The following is a 23762-nucleotide window of genomic DNA, read 5'->3' as shown; positions in this document are numbered from 1 at the left end:
GAAACAACATCATCTGCATTAATGAGTGTATCGCTCTGAAGTCGTTAATTTCTTTAAAATTAACATGCTGGAAAGGTAATTCATTAGTCTGAACTCTTCAACCAAGGTGTCAGCATCATGAGAGAATCCAAACTTTTAAAACAGTCAAAGCAATTTAATCATGCTCAGTATATTTGCACTGAGTGCATATTTTTTAATAGTTTGTATTGAAGCATTACATGGTTGAAGTTTTCTCAGAACTTGGGACAGTTGAGAATTACAACAAGGGCATTCCCTGGGCTGAACAATGTTTAGAGGCAGACAGGAAATGGGAGAGGAAGGAAAGGGCAAAGAAAGTGGTTTGCCTTAAATCCCACATCATTGGCTTAAATTTCCAGGTCAAAACCCAGATCTACAAATTGCCATTGCAGCACGTTTACTGTATTATGACCCATGAAGTGGATATTTAAGTTTATAAAATTGCACATGAAACAAAACAACAACACCAAAAAGAGGGTATTCAGCATTTCAGCTGTTAGAAATATAGTGCATTTCTCCTCTCTCCAAGTAGTCCTTCCAAGGGATTTGGATGCATTATGCATGTAATTTTCATTTGTTCAGCACTTCAGGTTCTTATGCCAGCTACATTTTTAATTTCTGCTTGCTAAGGACTAGTGAGCTGGCAGCTAATCAATAGCATAATTAAGGACGACCACTGTTCTGATTTAGCAATAATCATTGCACTGTTTGGGGACATTCTGTACAAATAACTTTGTAATTTAGAAGTGCCAAGCAGAGACTGGACAATAATATATACTTTAATCAATTATGACATAGTAATAAATTACAAGATATACACAGAGGCCAAGGTGATTTCCCACAATCATGACATAAGCTTTGCTTTTTTACCACCTTAGTTGTGCTATCTGGTGGTCTTATCACATTGGAAAAGGAGCCTAAATTGACTGGACCAGTGGAGTTTGAGGTGTTGCCTTTCTGCAAGAGGTTATGTGGCATTCACATTCTCTGAAAAAATCCCTTTGCCCAGGATTTTTCTCTTGGGAAGTTGAGAAGCCTCAGAAAAAGGAAAACAATTCTTATCTCATTTGCTTCTCCTGTGTTTTGCTCATGTGGAATGTGTTTGGAGATTGTTTCATTGGGTTCTGCTGTGAGTTGTTTTCACTCATTGGCCAACCAATGCCAAGCTGTGTTGGGACTCTGGAGAGAGTCACAAGTTTTCATTATTATCTTTTTAACATTCTGTAAGTATCCTTTCTGTATCCTTTAGTATAGTCTAGTTCAGTATTGTTTAATATAATACAGTATCATAAAATAATAAATTAGCCTTCTGAGAACATTCAGAGTCAGATTCATCATTCCCCTCTGCCATGGGGGCTCCTGAAAACACACTAAGGTTACTCTCCCACAGCAGGATCAGGAGGAGGGAATGTGCCATGGGCTGCTCAGCCACCACTGTTCTTGTGTGAACTTCAGGTGAAATCACTGATGCTTCAAGGCAACAGCCATGCTGTGAAACCTCACACCACAGCCACCAGAATGCCTTCACTGCCTCTCCCACCAAGGCAGTGCTGACTGCAGGGGTGAAGAGCTGGGGCACTGACTGATTTCAGTATCAGTGAAGGTGGTTGAACCAATTCATTCTACCAATTCATACAAAGAGTTGCCACATCGAAATCAAGTGGCACTTGCTGAACACTTGCCTGTCTCTGAGACTCACTGGAAAACAGTTAATCAAACAGGAATTCTGCAAAGAGCTCTGGGCACTTTTTGCTGGACTTCTTAATACGTGAAGACAGTAAATACAAACTCCATACTATTTAACATTCACAAAGGGATGATGCAAAGTGTGCAGTCCTTTTCAGACCTACAAGAATCAGTCCTGAAAGCCACTGCAACAAAATTTTACTGCTCAATTTTGTGAGCAAGCCATCCTCCAGACACTCCACCTCTCATTAGGGGAAGCCATGAAAAGCAGCTCCTTTGGAAGGCACCAAAGGCTTCTGAGAATTCACTCACCTCAGACATGTAAACTATAGATTTCCCATTCCCCCCATTCCTTTCATTCTCTGCGACCCCAGAATCATGAATTCTCATTCTTCACAATTGTTTCCCAAGCCAAAAGTACTTTTCAAACTGTTTTATCACTCCAATATCTTCTCCCCTCCTCCTCAGTCTCTTCCCCAGCACCTCCTTTCATTGCAGGTTAAACATGATGTAAAACCCAACATCAGAATTTGACTTATAGCCTTGCTGTCAAGAGCCCCCTTTTTTTTTTCATGCACCAAAAACTGGGGGAGAGAGTCTCATTAGAGCTGCAGTTGCACAGCATTAATATAACTGGCCTCACACTTTAAAAAGAAAATTTTTATCAAGACATAAGCCACTTGACAGGAAACTTACACCTCTTAACCCCCTATAAGGCAGCTAGAACAATGGCTTTGCATTTGACTGAGTCTCCCAAAATATCCTGTACAGTAAATAAGCATTGAATAATTACTGGAAAAGAATCTCTCAGATACCAAGCCATGGACTGTCCCTTTTCTTTGAAATTCTGCTTGTCTAGGAAAAACAAAAAAGTAACCATAGTAACAGAAATATCAACTCCAGTAATCTCATTTTCTTTCAGAAAAATGCTGTATTTTAGAAATGAGTGACATAAATCAAGGAGATGCAGGTACCTACAGGAGGAAATTGTTCCTATACAATTAAATACTCCCTTCATGTGAGCAGATAAAAATCAACCCTGAACACATCATATTTTTAATTTTATCTGTAACTGCTATCCTTAGACACCTGGAATGTATTTGTTTCAAGAGCTACAAGAACTTGGGCTCAGAACAAGCTCTGGAAATATGTGAAATATGTCAGCAGAAGTCTTAAGCATCTTCCAGGCCGCCACACAAACCTCAACTGCTGTAAAATAACAGGACATGGTAAAGTCACACTGTATTATTGTAAGAAGTGGCACCAATAAGGAGGGTAGCAACAAGCAAACACCAAGAGGGGTGGGAAGGCAAAACACCTCAAGAATACATTACTTGCTCTAGAAAGGTAGTCAAAAAAATTTGTTCTTAGTTCATAGCGTCAAAGCACACTGGTTGCATGTGCTGCTTTGATGTCTTGCTCGTTTGCTTTTGGCTTTTTGTGGCTGTGTATAACTAAGATTGTCTGCTGGAAATCGACTTACGGCTGAGTGAGGTCACGAGTGATGAAGTCTGAACTCTTGAAGAGGAGGAAGATGTCACTGAGAGCTTTACATTTCAGAGAGCTGTTCATTGCTATCCAGTAGGCATCCTAAAGAAACACAGAGATTACCTGAAACACACCTTTATGAGCAGGAGAGACTGAAAACTTCAAGTCTATCTAAATATAATGCAACGTTTGAAATACATGCAGAAATTATTTCCTTTTATTTTGAGGTAAATTTCATTAGTGGTTAAAAGAGACAAAATAGTGCTTGTTTTAATTATGAATACTCTGATGAAAGCAGTGTAAATTCATTTGCAAAAATAAGTTTTTGCCTTACTGCTTCCAGGAACTTTCTTGGAATGCTTGACTGAACACAATATCTCTTCAGAACACATAACAACAATATTTGTGTGCACTCATCCTTACGGTATAGTTAAGAGTACCTAAAATTAACTAGAGGAAAGTTTATTGCCTTTTTTTTTTTTGAAACTGGGATACTTTTCATCTTTATACCAGGTAAAGTTTTCAACTAGTATCCTGACCAAGAAGAGCCTGCCCATCACACAACAGTCTGTGACCAGGATATAGTTTTTAGATAAGAAAGTCAGTGCTGCCATGCATCAGCCTCTCTAAAAATGTCTATCACCATCTAGTGATAGACAAGATATCAGTGAAGTGCTAGATTCTACTTAAAGAATCCACCACTTTACTGATATCTTGTGTATCACCTCTTCCTGCATCAGAACCACTAGTCTCTTCCTCTTTCCAAAGCACTGAGAGAAAACAAACACAAAACATTTTGTATGACAACATCTGAGCCAGCATTCTTACCCTTGGAGCACTCCAGTTGAGTTTAGGAAAAACACTGCCACCCAAGGAACTTATTGCTTCCTGAACTTTAGCTGTGAACTCGGGAAATTCTGGTGCCTGAACGAAGAACAACAGCAAAAATATAAATTTCAATCCATTTAATAGTGAAGTGTAGCCATCTTCTAAATACTATCAGAAATAAGTCCAAAATCAGTATGAACCTCAGAAACATAGAGCACAATAAAATCACTTAATTAAATCACTTAACAGTCACCATAAAAACTGCAATAGCTGGCAAAAATACAAGTCAAATAATCAAACCTTAAATCCTTACCTGTTGGTTTATATCCTGTGGTAAATTATTGCATACAAATAAGATCCAGTAACATTTAAACTTCTAAAGAGTGATTTTAGAATTAAACATATCTTTATCAATTCGTAGGCAATATGAGTGACAGCTGCTCATTTAGGCTCTAGTTTTACAAAATGTTAGTAATACTTTAATCAGCTCTGCAAAGGTTGGATTAGAAAACCTTGCCTTATAAAGAACATTGAAAATGTAAGATTGAGGTAAAAAAACCTCCAACTCTTCAGATTGCTCCAAACTACTCTGAATGTGGTGCTACAGAAGAAAAAAAACAGGTTGCTGACCTTTAAAATAATATGAAAGGATTTGAAGCATATGTCAAAGATTTTTCATATAAAAGGATTTATAGCAAGAAGTATATAGGAACATTATTTCTACTTATTTTGAAACTCAATTCAAAAGTAACTCCTAGGCTAAAGCTAATTGATGCCTCTTGAACAACAAAACCCTCACAGCCATACAAATGAATAAAAAACCTCATACATTCTGGCATCTCCTCACTGCAGCTTCCCCAAATGCAAACACTTTAAAAAACCTGACATTTTAGTGCACTGACCTAGACTGAACTTCAAGCATTCTGAACCTTTCCCTCGTACATTACCTGGTCTCCATGGGAAACTACACTCGGAAAACTGAAAAAAACTTCTCTAATTTTATTTTTAGACTTTCAGCTGATTCTAGAAACTGCTCCTACAAGAAGTAAAACTTTTCATCCACTGTATTCTGATCCAAGCTTCTCTTGTTTTGACAGGAATCAGGAGTCCTACTATATATGTAATACCAGCACATACTAAGCCTCCTTGGGAAAATGTTACCAACGTGTTATTTGATTAACACAAGGGGATAAATATATACACAAGAGAAAAGTTCTGCAACTCCATAAACAAGCTGGACTCCAATATTTCCTGAATTTTGAATGCCTGGCTTTGTAACCATTAATATTAATGGGTTTTTATTCTAAAACCAGAATTTTCTGCCCCTCCACTTCCCTCATGAGGAAGCTGCAGACTTACCTAGATATACTAGAGTCATTTGCCCTGTGCTCCTCTGACAGGTAAATAGCTCTTAATTATGTATTTCCTTATTGTGTTCTACATTATAACAGAACCTGATTCAAAACTCTGGTATTACATATTTAGCATCATTACCATGAGCTTTGCAAACCATATGATGGATTCTAAAACCCTTGTTTTAAATAATGTATAACTTAAGGAATCTAGGTTATCAAAGGTTAAATATTTGAACTGAAGATTAATCAGTGTGCACACATTTGAAATGTATTAGTTTTAAACTCTATGCTATAAATTCTGTGCTAGCAGAAGCACCACTCAAAGCAGGGTTGTGATTATATGGAACCTAATCCAACATGAGCAATTCCACACCCTGAGGAACATTAGGGAGCTAAGGGACTTAAGTCACAGCATCGATGGCAGACAAATGCCTTGAGCATTTTAACTCTGACAGTGACAGGGCAACAGCAAATTTAAAAAAAAAAGATGTAAGAAAAAGATCAAGAAAGCCTGGTTTGCATGCATTATGATCATGATTCCACATGCAAGGAGACCATAAAGACAGGAAAAGAAAAAAAATATGATAGAGATGTACTTAGAAGAAATAATGGCACATCAAGAGAAGAGCAGTGAAAATTGAGCTGCAGGGGCTTGGTTTCTTCTGCATCCAATCTGATTAAATAATTTGGAGATACTCAAAGTGGTGAAAATGAAAGACAGCTATATTTAGAGCTCTACTGCAGCTCATTTCCTAGAGTCTAATAAGTGTATGATTGTCAGGGATGAAGAAAATTGTTTTGTTTCAGTTAAATAAAATTAAGCCAGCAAAACTTTTTTGAAGTTACAGACATGTAAACTGCCATCCATCTAAAATGGTCTGAAAAATGTTAAATACAGCAACAGATATCTCTAACCAGCAACAAATTTGTATTACAAGGCAGCAGGAAGAAAACTACTGACAAACTCACACTGGGCTTCAACAGGACCTTACCTTAAGTGTTGTAGTGTTCTCATCATCTGACCACTGCTCAAAATAAGAACAAACCAAAGGTTACCAGCTTCCTGAGCCATCCTTTATAATTTATGAGAACATCAGAATTTATGCAGCCTCTCACAACATGTACACCAAATCATTGCCCCAGACAGCATAACATAATCATCATGATCCTGCAATTATTTCGGCTGTAAAGTAGGACAGGAAAAACACTGTATATTCAGCAGAAGTACTACTCTAAAGTGTTGATAAAAAGATAGCTGTATATATTTCAATTTTGATTTATATCAGAAAGATGGACATTTCAGAACTCAGTCTTCCCTATCTACAGCTTGTCTTCAGCTCCAGCACTTCCATCTTTAGACCCATGATCCATTAGCTTCACTTTTGTTTATTTTGCATCTCCTTGTTGTACCTTCTGTCACCTTGCAATTACAACATTTTTCAGTGTTTGCCCTCTAGAATGGCCTTCTGAGTTATTATGGCCTCAGAAACTTTCACTGTTTCTTGAAGTAACTGCTCCAAACATAATCCTAATTTTTCAGGGCATGAAACAACATTAAGTTCAATTTCAACATTCCCCAATCATTATTACAAATGCAACTATCAAGAAATGACAAATTTAAAAAAAAATCTTCCATGAAAGAGCACAGAAATAGCTTCAAGTTTCCCTGACTTCACAGCATAAGTGATCACACTTTTATGTTTTTCATGGCAACTACCACATGATAATTATTTCTGTGAAGGACTCTGCATTTACAAATTATGCAGAAAAAGTTATACACTCGTATTTTTCTCAAGAGACTTGACATTAATTTGCATTTTACACTGACCTGTATCTCCTCTGCATCATCATTCCCTTCCTGAGCATGACTTGGCGGATCTTCTCTGAAACAAAAAATTAACAGGAAAAAAAATTAAGCACTGGAGTTTGACTTGACCATGCTCATTACATTTCCACAGCATTTCCAGCCCTTGATGTCAAAATGTTTTTATAAGAAGATTAAACCTCAAAACCCTGGCAGAGAAAAATCAGAGATGCCAGTACTGAAAACTAAAGACCAAATAGCTGGCATTAGGCTTAGGTTCTACCCTGGACACTTTGCTTCTTTTAAATTAGAAGATCAATTTTTGCTCTAAAACACCATAATTGAAGCTTTTCAACACCCTGTCAATGATTCTTTTCCAACTTTACTCTGACATAAACACAAATTTAATTTTTTAAAATAAATTAAATTTAAATTTTTGCCTCCATACTCCCTTTTCAAGTAAAAATTTATAAACTTTGAATTTTAAATGTTGACCTGTGAATTTCTGGCTCTGAAAAGAAAATGTCCTCACACTCAGCATACAGACAAAAGAAGATCCTATGGAAAGTGGAGAGTGTAGCAAACAGGGCAAGGTTTTTTTTGACATTCCTGTCAAAAGTCAATTCTTAGACAAGCTGAGCCTCTGCAGTCCCTCAATGCACTTCCACAGGGACTAAACCACCAACCCAATTTTTGAGATCTAGAGGACAGACAGGGGTGCACTGAAGGTTAGAAGCAAGGCCTTGACTACAAGAAGATCACTAATAGCTAAGGAAATTCAACTCAAAAAATGGTTTCTAAAAAGGATTTTAAATGCAAGCATCTTAAAAATGTAATTTAAGTCAATCATACAGCTGCCCATTATTCCATTAAAGACAGCAAAATTGTAGAACACAGCTGTTAAGTCAAACCTTCTATTTCAGCTTTTCTGAAGGCTTATTAAAATATACAGGCACTGCTAAATAAATTCTGCAGAAGCAGGTAGCAATACTACTTCTGATCCAAAATAGTTTAAAAAACAATTCTATTTTTCTGGATATCCTTTAATAAGAAAAAGAATTTAGAAATGAAAAACGAAACCCTTTCAGGTTTACAAGGCATTTAAACAGCTTCAATTTTCATATAAATTGATAGCTGATAAATCAAACCAAGCTCCCCTTCACTCACAGCCTCACTGGTTGCTCTGCAAGGGGCAAACCACTAGTTAGGGAATCATGGAGTGAGGACTGATTTCTGAGTTTGATCATTAACAAGATGCATGCAGCAAGCATTCCACAAGGAAACCACACAGTGAGATCCCACACAGAAACAGAAAGCAAGGCTGTGTTCTTATCCAACTGCTCCTGCTACCTCTCCACCTCATTCTTCATCCAAAATCCTGGCATGGGTGCTCATACAGGACACTCATCTTTGCCATATGCATGGATTGCAAGTGATTATATAAAATGTTACTAATTACTGAGTCTGTACATAGCTTATTTTATTGAGAATTAAGCTCAGGTAATGTCACTTCACCCCTGGACTGGCATGGATCAGGACAAGCCTGTGAACTGGACCCAACCAGATCCAAAGAACCAAACACAAACCAGCAGCTGAGCATCCCAGAGACTGGTACACTCCCTAAAGAAAGGTGGACAAAAAAAAAAATTAAAGGACTTTGTCCATTTGGTCTAGAAGGAATTGTAGTTCATGGATTTTAGGATCTGCTTTAGGCACCAGCAAATCCAGCTGTACTAACAGCAGTCAGCCCACTCACATGCTCACACAGGGTGAGGCTCACTGCAGTCACACTGGTCAAATTGAAAACCTCATGATGCTCAATACAATATGTATATACAAAATGGTGCTGTGAATGAAAAATGGCATTAATACTCGCAAGCTGGGGAGAAAACACTTTACCTTCCAGAAACCACCAGTGTTCCATCATCCAGCAAATATTCTTTCACATTCTCTGGCAGGGGAAGAATAACACTGGAAAAAATGTGAAAATCTCTTTAATACCTTATTATTATTTGTTATAATAAAATCCTAGTGAAACAAAATAATTTGGTTTTTTTCATAGCACATACCCCAACAATACTATGTTTTATCCTCTAACATTATGGAAGAAAATTCTCTCACCCATCTTATCCCTCACCCAAAAAAGCAATGCCCATTTTCCCTCCACGGATGCATAGGACAAAAATTTTAGATGAAATATACAAAAATGCCCCACTCCTTCAAAGCTCTAAGAAATTCCAAGTGAAATTGTGTGCAGCTTGTGAGGAGACAACATGTTGCTCAAACTAAAGATTTTCTGAAATTCAAATCAAAATTGCCCTATGCCATCCTAATGTTCCAAAAACGCAGGACTATCACCACACTTGCCAAAAATAAGCCTGTGTTAAACACTAAGAAAGATAAAAGATCCAATGCTTTGATTACTAAAAGCATGATGTCAGCACTTTTTGATCCAACAGGGTGGCTATCCTGACTTTCCTGAGCTACTGGCAGCTCTTGCAACCATCCCATGACCTGCAGCAGCACCTCAGAAACTGCACAAGAAATGTCCGGCTTCCAGAAATACACAGAAACACCAAGGTGGCCACTCGGGTTGGATCTATCCTGTCACAGTTTAAGTTGGCAAGTAGAAACAGTGTGGGTATCTTCTGATGCTCAGCATGGAGTCCCACCAGCAGAGCAGGGAGCACAGGGGTACCTGGCCTGCTCCAGGGCTTCCCTAAACATTCCCTTGGGATGTAGAGACAAGACCCCAGCTCCCTGGACTGCAGCTGATGGCTCAATCAATCCTTGACCACCTCCAGCCCAGCTCTGCCCCACACAGGTCCCCTCCATCTCACCCAAGCCCACAGAATAGCCAGGTTGGAGGGACCACAGGGCTCATCCCCTCCGACCTCCCTGCTCAAGCAGGGCCATCCCAGAGCACAGGGATGTGTCCAGACACTTCTGGAATATCTCCAGCGAGGGAGACTCCACAGCCTCTCTGCACAATCTGTTCCAGTGCTCGGTCACTGCACAGGACAGAAATTCTTCCTCATGTTCAGGTGGAACTTCCTGGGCATCAGTTTATGCCCTTTGCCTTCAATTGCTGGGCACCACCAGGCAGAGCCGGGTCCATCCCTTGGCACCCCCTCATCAGGTATTTATATAATTAACGAAGGCACCTCTCAGTCATCTCTTTTTCCTTCCAGTACCTGGAGGGAACTTGCAGGAAAAATGGAGCAAGACTATTTACAGGAGCTTGTAGTGACAGCACATGGGGGAATGCGTTCAAACCGAGAGACAGTCTAGATGGATATTAGGAAGAAATTCTTCCTTGTGAGGGTGGTGAGGCCCTGGCAGGGCTGCCCGGAGAAGCTGTGGCTGCCCCATCCCTGGAGGCTGGAAGGAGCTTGGAGCAGCCTGGTCTAGAGGAAGGTGTCCTTGCCCACGGCAGGGGACTGGAACCAGATGATCTCTAAGGTCCCTCCTAACCCAGACCACTCTGTGGTCCCCGAGCTGAACAGGCCCGGTTCCCTCAGCTTTTCCAGTTCCTCAATCACGCCCGTAGCCCTGCAGCGGACCCGATCCCGGAGCTCCACGTCCCTCCCGCTCCGAGGAGCGCAGAAGCGGACACAGCACTCCGGGTGAGCCCCAGCAGCGCTGAGGGGAGGGGAGGGGAGGGGAGGGGCAGGGCAGGACACCCTCCCTCACCCCACGCTCGCCCCACAGCGCTCCCCTACGCCCCGCACCGCCCACACCTGCGGATGGTGACTGCCTTGAAGAGCGGGTACCACACGGAGAACTGGCAGTGCGCCACCTGCTCCTTCTTCATCCTCCTCTTCCTCCTCCTCCTCAGCCCGGCCGCTCCCGGAAGCTCCCGCTCCGCCCGGAACCTCCCGCGCAGCTCCGAGCGCCGCCCGGCGCCATCGCCGGCGCACAGGGCCCGGCCCCGCCCCGCCGCCTCAGCGCTGCCGGCGGCGCCCGGAGCGTCCGCAGCGCTGCCTTCGCCCTGCCCTGCCCTGCCCCGAGCCCTGGAGGAGCTGAGTAACGCCTTATCCTTTTAGGTGCTGCTGTCCTCCCTGTGCCCTGCGTGGAGCTGTTTCTAAGCTCTTAGGAGGTTACGGGGCTGGAAGGGATCTTAAGGATCAGCCAGCTCCAATCGCCCCCTGCCGCGGGCGGGGACGCCTCCCGTGAGACTGGGTTCCTCAGGGCTTTATCCGACCTGGCGTCCACAGTTCCCTGGGCAATCTGTTCAGTGTCTCGCCACCCTCACAGTAAAGGATTTCTTCCTGATATCGCACCTAAATTTCCCCTTTTTCAGTTTGTACCCATGACCCCTTGTGCTGTCGCTGCAGTTCTGATGGATAGGCCCTCTCCAGCTCCCCTGCAGGTGCTGGACGGTGCTCTGAACTCTCCACACAACCTTCTCCAATTTTCTCAGCCTGTCTTTGTAGGGGAGGTGTAGGAGGTCCTTTTATCAACTTTGTGGCCTCCTCTGGACCTGCTCTGACAGCTCCACGTCCTTGTAGTGCTGGGACACAGAGCTGTGCCCAGGGCTCGGTGGGTCTCACTCGGGCAGGGGAGAGGGGCAGAGCCTTTGGGTGCAGCTGTGAGCTCACACTGTCAGTTTTATCACTATTTCATTTTGCTCAGTCCCACGCCTAGCATTAACAGAGTAGTACGGGGGATGTTTAAGCCCCGTGGTTCAGCTGTGGTGTCCCCTGCATGGCGTTGTTTCCTCCTGTGTCTGGGGATGTCCCCCCAGCTGTGTGACACCTCGGCTGTTGGGAAGTTTGATAACACCACGGAGCTGCCTCTCACCCCCTTCTGCTTCCGTGAGATAATCCTTGTTTGCTTTGCAGCTACTTGCCCGTGTTTTATTTGGCACTCAGTGGGTCATCCCTGCTCCTAGACACCGTGATAATAATGAAACGTTCTTCCTCTCCTTTTCTCCCTCCCCTCAACTTAATTTTTGCTTAATTTATTTTGTTTCTAGAATCATGGCACTAAAGTGCAAGTAGCAAGTGTAAATTGCCTCTAGAGATTTTAATGATGTGTGTCTTCAGTTTAGGTATCTCGAAGTGCTGTTGGTTAAATCATGCATAAAATGTTGCCAGTGTTTGTTTTGCACATTCTTTATAAGAAAAAAAAAATCTGTATTTTGTTTGACCGTGACCTTGAGTTTGCCATGGGACCCCCATTGCTGAGCTTCCATTAATTCTGGTTGCTGTCAGCTGGAATGTGTGTTTGGGTCAGAGAATGTCTTCTGAAAAGTGACTTAGGAAAGCTAATCCATCTCTTTAATTATTAATATTGAAGTATAGTTCTGATATCTTGACTTCTCTCTCAAACTGATTCACAGATCTCAGTTGGCTTAAGATTTTAACTGCTGGGAAGGATAATTTGGGAACTGTAGAATGGCTGGATGCTGCCTTGAAAAGAAGCCTCTCAGTGAAGAAATAAGCAATGGGAATAAAGTTGCATGTTTTATAAATGGCATGGCTTTTTCAGGACAGAATTGGAGCCCAGTTTGAAATAAATGGAAGAAGTAGCATGATTTGTCAGCAGTACACTCTAATATTGGGCACAAAAACTACTAGACAAAGTAAAAAACATTTATTTTTCCCCATAATTGATAGTTTGAGTGCTGTTGATTCATGTTAAGGCAGCTGATAAATGTGGGTACTTTGACATATTCTTAAGATTGCGTTTATAACAATTAAAAATGTATATTCTTAGAGCTCATGTAATCCTAAATCAGGTAGCCAGGCTGCTGCATCAGCTGCATTGAATTTTTAACTCAAATGAACTTATATTTATATGCAGAGGGAATTTTATGAGATAGAAGAACTGCAAGACAAGGCATGTTCTGGAAGCTAAACAGGCCTTTAGAAACCTCACATTTTAGTGTTAAATTTAATTTTCAGTAGCAGCTAATTTTGTTTATGAACAAGAGATGACTTGACAGCATGACTAACGTGAGATGCCAGAACTGCAGCCTTCATTTAAGCAAACAGTATTTCAGCTTTCTAACAGCAGAAATTCTCACTTCTGTACTGCCAACTGAATCCTGACAAAAATACTGTTTTGTGGAACTTCTAAAAATGTCACTATGCATAGAGTTACTGCACCCACTTGTGGAGGAGACCCAAACTACAGAAGCTGGGCTGGATCAGTATTCCACTCTCTTTGAGGGGGTGTTCACCCGTTTTAGGATTTAGTGACAATTCAAACCACTGAGACTATTTTTTGTTGTTGTTTCAAGTAGCAAATCACTGCTGAATCTTTCAGGAGAGAACAAGCTGTTTTGAAAGCAGGTTCTGCCATAAGATGAGGTTTTAGTATTTTTTTTCATGATACAGCTGTGGTAATCCACATTTGAGAAAGATACAGTGGTATCTGTGCAGAAGGATTAGGGTGATCAATGGAACAGGATTTCCTGGGAGGGCAGAGTAAAAGAGGAAGACTTAGCCCAATCCAAAGACAACTTCAACAAGGCTATGGTTCACTCTCTACTCCTTTTACATATTTATATTGACAATGCAAAAGGCTGTAATTCTTTCCAAATGTAGGAGGTGAATTTGCTGTAGCTGGGTATGTTAGGTTTTTGTGTTTTTAAAGGCATCACACAGAGCCTCCTTTGACTGTTTTTCCTGGGCTCTGCTTCTTTTGCCTGTCTTTGGTGGAAAGCTTGGTCTTGTATGTGAGAGTCACAGCATGAGACCATGGCCATTGTCCAGATAAAACTCTTCAGTCCTAAGAGAAGGGAGTTCCAAACATTGGAACAGCTGACTGAAGTGGGATAGAAACTGGAACACAAGCAACTGAGCAGTTTGTCATACAGATGGTGGTCAGGTAGATAATAAAACTATGTGGTTTTGAAAAGGAGCTTCATTTCCTTGAGAGAATATTATAGAACATATTTTTGAAGGAACAGAATTTGGTTTAAAAGGTCAGGGTTTCTTTTCATTACATAAAACCAATCTACACATTTGACCTCAATCACCTGCTTCATCCAAAACCACTTTCTTAAGACTTAAGGAAGAGCCTGCCTTGTGTACAGACCAAGGAAATGGTCTCATGTACTTTAGTTTTACTCCTGCTGTTAAACAGAAATATTTAGTCCTACCTGTTCCTTTTAACTGCTTACTGCAAGTAAATGTCAATCCAGTATGTAAAAAAGCTGATTGTTGCTCTTTCACGTTTCACTAGTGTGCAACAGATGTTACCACAAAAAGGATAAAGATGAAGTGAAAAATGAAAGTGCTGAAGTTGGGTGTGACAGAGAAACTTTTCACACACTTTGTACTGTTCTTTGCTAGAGACCACACAGACTCTTATTAATCCACAGTTGAAGTCATAGAAAGATTCTTTTTGACTTTTTGGAAAGATTATGACCATCCATGCTAGGGGTGATTGAGATCTTTAAGATTATCTCATCTCTCCTGGTGTTTAAACTGATTTGTTTCTTTTCACTGGCTTTTCCTTATGATTCATGATGATTTTCAGGACTTCAGTATTAAGTTAATATCAGAGATGGTTTCCCTGGTATAGGTTTCTGTGCTCAAAGTTCCCTGTAGTTCCACAGTGACACAGGGTCAGTCTCTAACACATTTTTTTGCCTGCTGTGTCCTTAGGCTGGAACTGGACTGGGGGAGTGCATAGTCTCACTCTCCTGGGGATGCAGGCTGAGGCACGAGCTGCAGTGCAGAGCCTTGCTTTGGGCATTTTTTAAAGAAAATGCTGCCTTTTGTAGGTGTTTGGCACATCATTCCCAGTAAGAGACTGACGTGCCATGGTCACACCATCACACCTGCCCCATGTGCTGCACAGACTTGCAACATACATGTAGTTTTTTGACCTTGTTTTTAGTGGAAGGATTGAGTAATTTACTTGTTTATTTGTGATGTGAGCTGGAGGTAGGTTCTAGTTATTGTTTTTAATAGCAGACAGTTTTTACCACTCAAGTCCTCTTGGTATAAGTTGTTGGGTTTTGGTTTTTTTTTTTCCCACTTTCACAGTGGAGTGCACAGTCCTGTTGTCCAGACACTGTTGACAGAACATTTCACCCAGTTCAGAATGAAACTATTTGAAATGCACTAATTGTCTGTATATGTGTCTGACATCTGAATAGTTAACAAAAGTGTCTTCAGCTGGCATAGCTACCTGACAGCTGACAGGACTATTAAACTATACAAATCAGGAATTTGACCCAAATTTACATTTCTCCTTTGAATTATTTGGCTCTGAAATCACTGGGTGGAGCTGTAAACATGATATGAACTTGCCATCACATGTCCCTGACTTTCTCCAGCAAGCTATATTTGTTAATTTACGGTGCAGAAATGAACCTTTTAACTTTACACTGAAAGCAAATATTGATTTTGTTTCATATATATCTGGACTTTGCACAGGAGGGGAAAAACCTGACATTCCTGAAAATGGCAGCTGAGACATCCACAGAAGTTGCAAAAACAGCTAAACAATTCGTCCTTAAGGAAGAGGTACAGCATGCTTGGGTTTGACACTTTTTGTTGTTAAATAACAATTATTTGTGAGTTTGTGAGTGCAGAGTTCAAAATGCTAGAGAGGCTGAATGTTCCTAAAAACCTATTCAATAGACAAAAAAATTCTTCCTGATTGTCAGAGAGTTTAAAAGAAGTGACATTCCTCTTTATTGAAATAATTATACAAATTATCCGTGAGGAGAGAAAAATCTACAGTGTTGAATTATTTTAAGCTGCTTCTCTTTTTTTTCAGATTTTGCATCTGTTTCTTGTATTGTCTCTTCAGGAGGTTTTTCACTGTTCAGAAATAATGCTGATATCTCTGAGAGACTTTACAAATTGGTGGGTTATGAAACTCAGCAACAATTTTCTCTTTCAAACAGTTTTCTGTTTCTTTAAGGTTACAAACCACCAAGGGTTGCTTTAAAATTTAGGATTGTACCATGTTTTATGTTTGCTGAAAGGATTTGAATTTATATAATTGCTGTTTGAAAGACATCAGTAAGGAAGTAGTAAGAATAATACCAGTCCTAAGAAAGGATTCTGGAGGTACTTCATTCTTATTAGAAGCATTTTCACCCTAAACTGCCTATATTTGTTTCTGTTCCCTTTAAAATGAACTCTTAAAAGTTCATCTTTGGTGTTAAGGCAGGTTTGGCAGTGTCCTGCTCTGGTTAAAACACAAATGTGGTTTCTTTTATTTGTTCTTCATGGAGTGAACACACTCTTGTAGTTTCTTCCGGTTTCACGGCACAAGGAAAGAAGAGATTTGTTTGTATTATGTCTTTTCTCTTAAGCATTTTTTAATGTGAATATTTCAGAAGCATAAAGGATTTAATTTTTGTAATCTTTTTGGGTTTTCTATTAAGAGCTGGGCATTTTGCAGGCACATTTTAATTTTATCCTCTTTAGGTTTGGTTATGTATAGTATTTTTATGGTTTTCTTTGGTTTGTTGTTGTTTGGGGGTTTTTTTGTATTGTTTCTTAGTTATTCTCTTTTTTAAACAATGTACTCTTTCATATCACTGGAAATTTATAATTAGGTTTTACATATTTTTAGCTATTTACTTTTTTCAATGATTTTGTGAGCTTAATACAGAGAAGAATTTACCCTTTTTCTGCCAGTGGATCTTATATCAGAAGTGGTTCTGTAACTGTGTAGTAAGAGTGTGGCCTGATGCCTGATCTTCCATTAAAGTGGGAGCTGCTCTTACTTCATTCTTCTTTTTTCTGGGAAGGCACATTCAGGCTGTTATAAGCAGATGTTTTTTGCCCATCAAAGTAGTAGACAAAGAAATAGAAATAACTCATTTTAAAACAAGTTACAGTAAAAGAAAAAACTGCTAGGCTAATCTATAGGGATGTTTCTCTTTTAAAAGAATTACATAAAAGATGAGGAAACATAGGGTAAATAAACTCATTTAGCCCAGAAAAGACATTTGGTCACAGTGTTAATGCCAACACTCACTCAGCAGCTCTCAGAAGCCTAAAGGGGCAGATAAGTGTCACTCTCACAGCTGCAGAATACAGCAGTTACACAAGGCCACAGTCTGGGATCAGGGCAAGAAAAGTTTCAGGGTAGCTTGGTTTTCAGTCTTGCATGCTCAGCTTTGGGCTGTGCTCTCTGCTAAGGGGGCACTCGTGAGCACCAGTGTAGCTGAAGTCTCGGGGCTGCACAGAGACTCTTGCAGCTGATACATTACCCTTGCAAAATCCTACTAAAAGTTAGGACTTTGCAGTAGACAAAATCCCACTGAATTCATCAAAACTTGGTTATAAAACTCATGTTAAGAGAAACTACTGTCTTGGGGTTATGTTTTTATTCATATTCAAGAATTTAGTCCTTTCTTTTCTGTATTAGCAACAGGAATGCTGTTGTGCATTCCTGCATGTGATGTGATGCTGAAATTTGTCTTCAAAAGAACTTAAGAATAGCTGTGCTATTCCTCCCAATTCTTTGGGATTAATTTTATAATGTATTTAACAACTAATTCTTTATTTTAGGTAATTGTAGAAAGACAATGGTTGAAGCTTGCAGAAACAACTTACACTGATCCCTTTGGGAAAACCAGGTAATTGCCTCTCTGGTATTCCAGATTCCCAATTGCAGACTGGCCCCAGGCTAGAGAACACGAGCATTACAAACACATCACTCCAGACAAGATGAGAGGTTTGTGAGGTTCCTTCAGAGTTCCTGCTGTTCAGAGGAGAGAATCTTACTCTGGCAGATGTGCAAGCATTGGGATTGAATTTGGCTCCTAAACCCTCTTGGGCAAATTGGACTTGGATTTGCTGCATTTCCAGTTCTTTGGAAAGATGCTACACAGAAGCAAGTTCCAGCTGTGCCACTACTCTGTGACAATCAGAGTCCATCCTGTGGCTTTTCTGGTTCTTAATTATGGGCTCCTTTTTCCTTGCTGATGGTGCTGGATCCTGCATATTATTGACAAATTAATGTCCTCTTGTGTGTTATCATTTCTGTCCAATTCTTTTGTACTCTTTAGTTTTGCTGTGTTTTTGTAGGTGTTACAACATGGCTTCAGTTCCCTCCCCTTAATGTGTTAGATCCTGTACTGATTGCTTTCTCTAGTGCCTCCCAGTTCATCAGCAGTGTCCTCTTAAAATTACCAAGATTGGATTTTTTGTGTAACTAAAATTAACTATTTTCTCTCTGCCCCTTAAGTAGGCAAAAGAAAACTGTACTATAGACATTTTATAGTGCCAGTGTATGACAGGGCCTGCCTGTGGCCTGCTGCTTCTTACAAGACCTCACTGTATGATGGTACATTTTTATTTAAGTAGCAAGGGTAGAAGATGATTTATGTCTTCATTTGTTCTTTTCTCTGTTTAAACAGAACTTGGGAAACTGTAAAGCGTACTGGCAACAAAAAGGGAGTTACAGCTGATGGTAAGAATTGGTGGCTTTTTCTGTTTGCATTTTTTTTTCCTTTGAAAGTCTTTCTGATAAGCTGACAATGCAGATTTTGAGCTGACCTGTTCCTGAATGAATGAGGATGTGGAACAGGTGGCTTGGCAGAGCTGGCTGTACCCTGAGCTAATGAAAGGCTAGCTGAAGTGCTGAAGAATCAGAACCTTACTGGTGGGAGTGCTTTCCCAAGGTCATTGTGTTCACTTTAAAATGATGGAGCACTTCCTGAGACATCCGGGGTGCCCTGACACAGAGTAGCTCACCAACTGGTGATTGGGTCTGCTGTTAGGGGCCAAGGGGCTCTTTGGGACATGATTTACAAATGGAGAGTAGAGAGTTCCCTACAGAGGCTTTCAAGCAGGTTTTGTAGACAGGAGAGCCCTTCCCTGTGGCTCAGTCTTGCTTGCATCTGGCTTACTGGGGAGCTTTGAAGGTCTCTCACCATGCATGTTTTAAAGAGCTTAAATTCATCAATCAGGATTCTGGAGCAGACATCTAAACATTTAATGCTCAGAGCAGCAGTGTGTGGGTTCCTTTCCAGATCTGGCACTAAAATCTCACTTTCTGCTGCGCTCACATTCCGTGTTCTTGTGTCTCCCATGGCTGTGGTAGGTGTAGCAGTGATAGCAGTGCTGCAGAGAACCCTGCACTACGACTGCATTGTCCTGGTGAAACAGTTCAGGCCCCCAATCAATGGCTACTGCTTGGAATTTCCTGCAGGTAGGTGGCTGAAACATTGGGATGAGTCACATATGGTTCAGAGTGTTTAGATGTGCTTGGAGTGTCAATCTTCATGTATTTTATAGGTTAGACTTGATGATCTCCAAGGTCTTTTCCAACTTAGTTGATTCTGTGATCTTAATGAAGCTGTAGCTGAGCTCCATGTGCTATTCCAAAATTGGAATATTTGATAATGAAAAAATAAAAAAAGCTTGTTTTAGCAGATTGGAGAAAATTCCCTCCACTTCTCCTTTCTCTAAGAGTCAAAGCATTTGGCTTCTTTCTCTCATGAGAATATTAATGCCATTTTTGGGGAAGGCATCATGATTCTGTAGATAATTGGTTAAGCAGCATAATGAATCCAGGGATTGGAATCCTTCCTAACACTTATCCCTCTGTAAAGACAGAGTAGGGAGGATGTTTCTTTCCTCTCTTCCAGAAAGCTTGATTAGATCTCAGGATGGATATTGCAGTTAAGTGGGAAGCTTTTAATTGTTTTTGTGTGTTATGTATCTCCCAGGCCTCATTGAGGAAAACGAGTCAGCAGAAAGTGCTGCGCTTCGAGAGCTGAAGGAAGAAACTGGCTACAAGGGGGAAGTCATTGAATGTACTCCAGGTCTTTGCTTTTTTTGTTTTTTCCCACCAAAGCTAATTCTGTCTTGATGGCTAATCTAAATGTCTGAAATGCTCTAAACCAAAGGGAAAGCCTATGCAGATTAGCAGGGTAGCATCTCATGGCTGTAAAAGTGAAACTTTGGTCCTTTATGTGAATCAATTGCTGAACTTCAGTCTGAAGTAAGTTTGATGTCTGTAGGGAGGAAATTGCTATTAATTAAGATTCTTTACACAAAACCCTATTATTCAAGCTGTGATTGATTTGGCATTTTAAAGTGTAAAGGTCTAAATTGCTGAACTTCTGTGAACAGCATCTGTGAACTTAGAAAAAAAAAGCTGCATGATGCAGAGGTCACCCTTGTGTCAGCTGTGGGGAGGTGACAGTACTCAGGTTCTCCAGCTGCAAAGAAGAAAGGAGAGTAACTGGAGTAAATTCAGAGATCCTTTGGAACATGATTGTTCCAATCCTATGCTTCCTACATAAGATAAAATGAAGGCAAAATGAGGATCATAAATCAAACTTGAGAAGGTAGGTGAGGCGATTTAGGATTTTGAGGAAGTGTCATTGCAGTTGAGTCTCGTCTCTCAGTTTCTGGGTACATCCCCATGCTGGGGACTGGGAGAGGTTGGAGAGAGGTAATGGCAAAATTTAACTCCAACAGACTGAGGAAGTCTGTAAGGGATAGTTCACAGTAAATATTTAGTCTATGGAATGGAAAGTAAATTTGACTCTGAAAACAAATCTTCCCAGGGATCTGTAAAAGAGCTGAGAGTTACAGAAACATTACTTCTAAGAATATGTGAAGACAAAGTTTTCACTACTCTTACAGCACAAATGTCTGCCAAATATATATTCTCCTATTGTATCACATACATTGCTGTGAAAGCTTTTGTTAAAATGTCAAGGTGTGCCTGACTCCTGCTCTGAAAAATGAGCAAAATCCTCTGCATGTGCTTGTTGGCAGCTCTGTGCTTGGACCCAGGAATGTCAAACAGCACAACACACATCGTGAGCGTCATCATAAATGGAGATGAGGCTGAGAACACAAGACCTAAGCAAAACCTTGGTGAGTTTTGTACCATTTATTTGAAAATTTTCAGACGATAACAAAACAATGGGTTTAAAACAACCCCACCACTCATCTCTCCTGTCCTAGCTGATTTGGATACTGCACATCCTTCCAATCACATCCTGCAGTCAAGATGAGTGTGTCTCTGCTGAATTCACTGGGGAAGCCCAGATATGAAGTGTCAGCTGTTGGCACACTCAAAATAAAACATTTCAGTGCCAAATTCAGTGAGGGCCATAAGCACTTGTGAACCTAGATAGTGCTCTCAGTTGTAGCTTCACTCTGGAAGTAACTGCAGTGTCACTCACAGTCAGCCATCAAATGCTTTTTAATTGTAAACTCTGGTGTATTTCAGTCCCTTAACTCACTACTCTTTTCACTTGCAGATGATGGAGGTACGTAATGTGACTGATCTCACTGACAATAAGGTCATGATTCTTCGTATGGCAAGTTTTACTTAGAAAAAGTCAGTTAAAACTGGTTTTTATTTGTGCTTGGGTAATCTGCCGACCCTAATCAAATGTGCCTGAGGTTGACTTTGGCCTAGATGCAAATTCCTGTGGGGCATTATTGCGTCAATTATCTTTCCCAGTATTGCACCTATAGCACCAGTATTTCAGGAAATGCAGATTACTGACCCCCCAACAGCTGTAGGTCAAGCCCTGAAGACAAGTAAATCAGAGACAGGGCAGGGGTAAACCAGCATAAATTCATCATTAACAAACCCTTTGAGATGGTTTGGTCTTGAAAAGCATCTCCAATCCATTCTGTACCAGGAGAAGCCAAATAAGTTTTCTTCAACAGTATATTTTTCATTCTCAACAGGTAGGTTTCTGTTTTGGGGATTCTTATCCTTTGTAGCTACCAGCTACACTTTTTTCCCAACTGTTTTTCCAGCTTTTTTCTGCCAAACATGTTTTTTAGTGAGCCCAGTCACTGCCTTTCCCCATTTAATTGACCTTTTTTTGATATATGAAAGCTCACAGCTTTTGGACGGTGATGAGCATTAAATCAGTTTCTTTGCCCTTCTAAATTACAAGGAACAGAAAACAGAAGTGAATTTCTCTACTGTTCACTAATTTAAGGATGTGTAAACCTTTTTCTTCTCTCCTAGAATTTGTGGAAGTTGTTTCACTTCCAAAGAATGACCTTCTGCAAAGGATTGATGGTAAGAGCTTTCTGACACATTCAATGCACTAACATGAGCCTTAGGAATCCCTTCTCAGGGCTCCTGGTGTCATCCCTCACCCTGGAATACTGCATGTTAAGCAAAAATCTGTGAGAGACCTGGCCAGGTATGCGAGTTAGTGATAGCAGGAGGAGTTTGCAATGTCTACACATCTTCATTTTAGCAAGGACTTACATTTCTGGAAAGGTGAGGTTTTAACAGCATCTCATAATTGTTTTTTTTTTTCAGAACTGGTAGCAGAGGAGCACCTGGCAGTAGATGCCAGGGTTTATACTTACGCGTTGGCTCTGAAGCGCGCAGCAGAAAAACCGCTCCAAGTTCCTTTTATGAAGTTCTAGAACTGGACAATGAGAAATTGAATTCAAAACTGCCCCAGTTGGATGGCTTAGAAGTATTAACTCTTCTTGTAATCAAGGTCATTTGCTTTACTTGTAGAGCAAAAAAAGTGTTTGTAGTAATGATTCTGGTATTTTTATTTTGAATTATGTTACTGACAAAAAGCATTTCCTCTAACTGCTCTGTCAAGCCTTGACAGAATATCCATAATAAAAATACTGTTTAATTTTCAGAATGGCTTACTTCTCACTAGATTCCTCTCTGCACTTACAGTTCAGTATAGCAAAGATGCTTAGGTAACCATGGTTGGTGTTGTAACTCTATGGTTCCAAAGGAGGCAGAGGCAGGAGAGTGAGTGCAGGTCTCTCTCACTCACAGCACTCACTCCTAACACTGGGGAGGGGAGAGCTCATGGTGGGCTGCATCTTTATGATGGGCAGCAGAGGGGCTGGCACTGATTTCTTCTCTCTAGTGACCAGTGATGGGACCCAAGGGAATGGTCTGAAGTTGTGCCAGGGGCAGTTTAAGTTGGGTATCAGAAAAGGATTCTTCAGCCAGAGGGTGGCTGGGCAATGGAACAGGCTCCCGAGGGAAGTGGCCACAGCACTGAGCCTGACAGAGTTCAAGATTTGTTTGGACAACACTCTTGGACACATGGTGAGATTCTTGGGATGTCCTGCACAAAGCCAGGAGTTGGACTCTGTGAGTCTTGTGGGTCTTCTAACTCAAAAATCATAGAATTGTAGAATCTCAATTAAGTAGTAATTCTCTGTGACAGGAGCAGGGACAGCAGCACAGGAAAACTGTGTGCATGCTCTGGCTGAAGTAATTGAAATGGCAATTTCAAGAACTTCCTATTGTGATTTAGACATCATGTTTCCTTCTCCCAGCCCTAACTAAACTATGCAGAAAGAGAAAACTGGTTTGTCTGATCTAAAATAATGATTATGACACCACCATCTATCGGTGCAAACCAGAACTGTGCAGGCTCAGAGGATCCTGCTGAAGGATTGAGGTCACTTATGTGCCCTGAGAGGGCACAGCCTCGCAGCTCTCCCTCTCCTGAGGACATGTGTGTGTGTACCCAGGCTGCACCTTCAGTCAGTCAAATCACTTCTAGATACATCTTATCCCAAATAAACCTTCAGTGCATCTGCGCACACTGGGCTGCTACTAATTATGTAAACAGCCACCACGGCTGAAAGGTCAGGATCTGAGAGTTTTAATAAACACAC

General features: G+C 40.7%; 2 protein-coding genes across 2 annotated transcripts in view; one reads left to right on the top strand and one right to left on the bottom strand.

The window, feature by feature from the left end:
- CDC123 (cell division cycle 123) overlaps window positions 1-11102 on the bottom strand; it is a 31599-nt gene extending 20497 nt beyond the window's left edge. The window contains exons 1-6 of the mRNA XM_064421775.1: window positions 10920-11102; window positions 9079-9150; window positions 7204-7258; window positions 6368-6400; window positions 4021-4116; window positions 3188-3294 (exon numbers count right to left, since the gene is read on the bottom strand). Of these exons, the coding sequence (XP_064277845.1) occupies window positions 3188-3294; window positions 4021-4116; window positions 6368-6400; window positions 7204-7258; window positions 9079-9150; window positions 10920-10993 (437 nt within the window). The 5' untranslated portion in view covers window positions 10994-11102. The remainder of the gene's footprint in view (window positions 1-3187; window positions 3295-4020; window positions 4117-6367; window positions 6401-7203; window positions 7259-9078; window positions 9151-10919) is intronic.
- A 405-nt stretch (window positions 11103-11507) lies between these two features.
- Window positions 11508-22762, top strand: NUDT5 (nudix hydrolase 5). The gene is made up of 10 exons (XM_064421776.1): window positions 11508-11551; window positions 15576-15665; window positions 17673-17740; window positions 18524-18576; window positions 19210-19317; window positions 19838-19933; window positions 20898-20999; window positions 21389-21397; window positions 22117-22170; window positions 22420-22762. The coding sequence occupies exons 1-10, from the start codon at window positions 11522-11524 to the stop codon at window positions 22527-22529; spliced, it is 720 nt and encodes a 239-aa protein (XP_064277846.1). The 5' UTR covers window positions 11508-11521; the 3' UTR covers window positions 22530-22762.
- The last annotated feature ends 1000 nt before the right edge of the window (window positions 22763-23762 follow it).

Source organism: Passer domesticus, chromosome 5, assembly GCF_036417665.1.
Source record: "Passer domesticus isolate bPasDom1 chromosome 5, bPasDom1.hap1, whole genome shotgun sequence".
NCBI lineage: Eukaryota > Metazoa > Chordata > Aves > Passeriformes > Passeridae > Passer > Passer domesticus.
Note: the sequence above shows the minus strand (reverse complement) of the source record. Positions and strands in the feature narration are given on the sequence as shown.

Excerpts from the sequence above, each read along its gene's own strand:
- NUDT5 (XM_064421776.1), top strand. The coding sequence starts at position 11,522 with ATGGATAGGCCCTCTCCAGCTCCCCTGCAG. Across the intron at positions 17,741-18,523 it reads GATCCCTTTGGGAAAACCAG|AACTTGGGAAACTGTAAAGC; the intron begins GTAATTGCCTCT and ends CTGTTTAAACAG. Across the intron at positions 19,318-19,837 it reads CTGCTTGGAATTTCCTGCAG|GCCTCATTGAGGAAAACGAG; the intron begins GTAGGTGGCTGA and ends TGTATCTCCCAG.